Raw genomic sequence first — 3,134 nt, forward strand, 5'->3', positions numbered from 1 at the left:
GATGTGCGAGGCATGGATCACTTGGTTAGTGTCTGGATTGAAAGGGGGACTACAGATTTGAAGGAAGGAACGCGAGATTGGGTCATGTACATCATCGTATCGGAAAAAGTGTGATGGAGCTGCTTTCTCCTATATAATGGATGGTGTCGAGGCCACTATAAGCAAGGTGGAGAACTGAGTGAAATGGTGTAGTGAAGGATGACAGCCCGCATGTGATGAAGCAGCCCGGAATGAAAAGATCGGCTTCCGAGACCTCACCCCAACATCCCACAAACCATGCATAATATCAGTAAAACAATCTTTCCATGTAGTGCAATTTTATCCTAAGCATATAAATACCCCCACATCAAATAAAGAACCAAGAGTGATCTTCCCAAGTTTTGTGTGTGCCTTTGTGTGTGCCTTGCCGGCTAGTGTGTGTGTTTCTATTCGAGAGAGTGTATACCCATACTCCCATTCTATTTCCCATCATTGTGCAATCCTATCATACATCATCTCTGTTTCCTCCCCTGTTCCATATCATATCTTTCCCCTCATTGTATCTCTTTACGTGTGTATTTGTTGAGACCTTTCGAGTCATCCCTAGTAGCAGTTGTGCACCAAAGGGTGCTTGATAGTAGATAGATGACTTTGTACATGGACACCTCGACTCATATGGCAGGGTATACACATTCAGGCCTTGCTGCTGGGCACGTTCCGTTTCCTTTATTTCAATGGCACGTGGTGGTTACACGCACGCGTCGCTGCATGAATGATGATGATTGACTTTAGGAACATGCGTAAACAGTATCCAATCATGAAAAGGCTATCCATCATGGTAATGATAATAAGTTTATACGTAGTAGGTAGCCATCCAAAATAAGCTTTGCCTTCTTTTCTCCTATTGCGTCTCACGGACACTTATGTACCGCTCCATACCAGTTCTCGCTCCCTCCCTCGCTCATACACATCCACACACTATCTCACAGGGTACTTGAATAAAATTGAACATGTTTTTATTTCTCTACAAGTTCTTCTTTGACGAATTCTTCCCAGGTACGCAACTTCGGGAATTCCTTTTTGAGCTGGGGGATGTCAGCTATATAATCGTGTGTTTCCATAAAGTCCACCATGGCCTTTATATGGGGTTCAGTGAAATGGATGGCTATGCAAAGAAGGTGGGTCATCAGCAAGCCATTGTCCATTTCCAACTCCCGCCAAAAAAAAACCCGTAGTAAGAGAACACGCATAGTTACCTGTGTAGGTACCTTCGGTACCATCAGTGCCATTCAATAGCTTGCTACGAATTTGAGCCATTTCATTGCCGCATAAATAGTCGCTGGCAAGCTCAATGGTTTTTCCAATGTATGCTTCAGGATTCAACATGATGGTCGAGGTCACATAGCCGATGTCATTGACATTGATGAGCTGTTGTTTCCTGTCGGGGCTCAGCATACCACACATTTTGTCCCCTTTGCTGGGAAACATGCCCGTGGATGTGAAGTTGTCCATAAATAACGCTGGCCGCACAATCGTGAAAGGAATACCACTTGCACGCATGTATTGCTCGATCTCGTATTTGGTGTTCCAGTGAGGCACCATGCGACACTCTTCAACAATGCACACTGAGGAAAACACCAAATGTGATACGCCGGCTTGTTTGGCAGCATCCACCACGTTCTTGCCCATTTGTATCTCGGCCTATACCATGTGATGAAGAAAATGAGTCCAACTTACAAAAAAAGCGGAATGACGGCAGCCCTATTTTTCTTCCTTACATCATCAACTATGAAAGGCGTTGCGAAATAGACACTACGGACACCTGTAAAAGCTTGAACCAAGCTATCATAGTCCTCCATGCTACCGGTGACCAGCTCCGCCTTTGAATTCACCCACTCAACGGCTTTGGAAGGATCACGAGCAATACCACGGACATGGGCTCCGTTTTCCAAAAGATGCTTGGCTGTTGCTCCTGCTTGATTACCAGTTATTCCAACAATTGCTATAGGTTGTTTGTCGCTCATATTCTTCACAATGCAAAAAAGAAAAACAAAGTAAGAAGACAGGTATGATTTTTCCTTTTGTAGTCTCAGCAGAAACAAATTATTACCCCTTCTATACAAAGTTTGGGGCATTGGGTTATCACTTTTATGCCAACAAAATTCGTAATCCACTTATTCATTCTCAATTCAATATGATTGATTACCTAAGACAGCTACTTCTTTGACTGTGTAGCCATCAACAGCGGGTGTTTATTTATCAATGCACAATAGCTAGGATCCTATTGAGCTTATCCAAACCATTTAATTTCCCTATGCAACCTTGTTTCTGAAAATTTGATACGTAGTGTATTATAGTATGATAGAATATGAGTGCGTGTGTGAGATAGAGAGCGCGAGGGAGCGAGTATCCGTGAGACTCGTCGTATGAAGCAAAGAGACGATTCACAAAATCTCCGCCAATTTTGTTGGCTGGGTCATAACATTGATTCATAAAGTTAAATGTTGGTTCCTGGCTGGTTTCGGCCATGCCTACCGTGTGTGTATAAACTCGTTATCATTGTAACAATGGATAGCATCTCACGATCGGATGCTGTTTAGCCATCTTCCAAAGGCAACCATTATCATTCATGCAGCAACCTGTCGACGACACGTGTGTGTAACATCACGTGTCGTTTCACTCAGCTCTTCGCCTTGCTTATAGGAGTGCTCTCGACACCATCCACTAAGAGAAAGCACCTTCATCACGCTTGCAGCATAGTAAAAACATAAAGAGACTTGTAACTCAGAATTTTACAATCAAACGTGGGGTCTTTAATAGGACAAAGTTGCTCGGCGGGGTCAAAGCGATCTTGTGTCAAAGTATGAAGTTCCTCGTGGCCATTCCCAGATTTGGCCAATGTCGCCACCAGCCAAATTGGGATCGGGTCGACCTCTTGAATTTTTTTTCGACGACGAGCAAAAATATTTTTTGGTTGGTGGCGACATTGGGTGAATCTGGGAATGGCCACGAGGAACTTCATACTTTGACACAAGATCGCTTTGACCCCGGCGAGCAGCTTTGTTCTATTAAAGGCCCCACGCTTGATTGTAAAATTCTGAGTTACACGTGTCTTTATGTTTTTACTATGCTGCAAGCGTGATGAAGGTGCTTTC

General features: G+C 43.7%; 1 protein-coding gene across 1 annotated transcript; it reads right to left on the reverse strand.

Annotated features, from left to right (window-relative positions):
- Nucleotides 1-995: 995 nt before the first annotated feature.
- Nucleotides 996-2,003, reverse strand: O0I10_013152 (uncharacterized protein; the record flags this gene model as incomplete). Its single annotated transcript, XM_058492973.1, has 3 exons — nucleotides 996-1,144; nucleotides 1,236-1,680; nucleotides 1,758-2,003. The coding sequence occupies 3 exons, from the start codon at nucleotides 2,001-2,003 to the stop codon at nucleotides 996-998; spliced, it is 840 nt and encodes a 279-aa protein (XP_058336261.1).
- Nucleotides 2,004-3,134: the final 1,131 nt, after the last annotated feature.

This window comes from Lichtheimia ornata, assembly GCF_029851405.1.
Source record: "Lichtheimia ornata isolate CBS 291.66 chromosome Unknown scaffold00272, whole genome shotgun sequence".
Classification (NCBI taxonomy): domain Eukaryota; kingdom Fungi; phylum Mucoromycota; class Mucoromycetes; order Mucorales; family Lichtheimiaceae; genus Lichtheimia; species Lichtheimia ornata.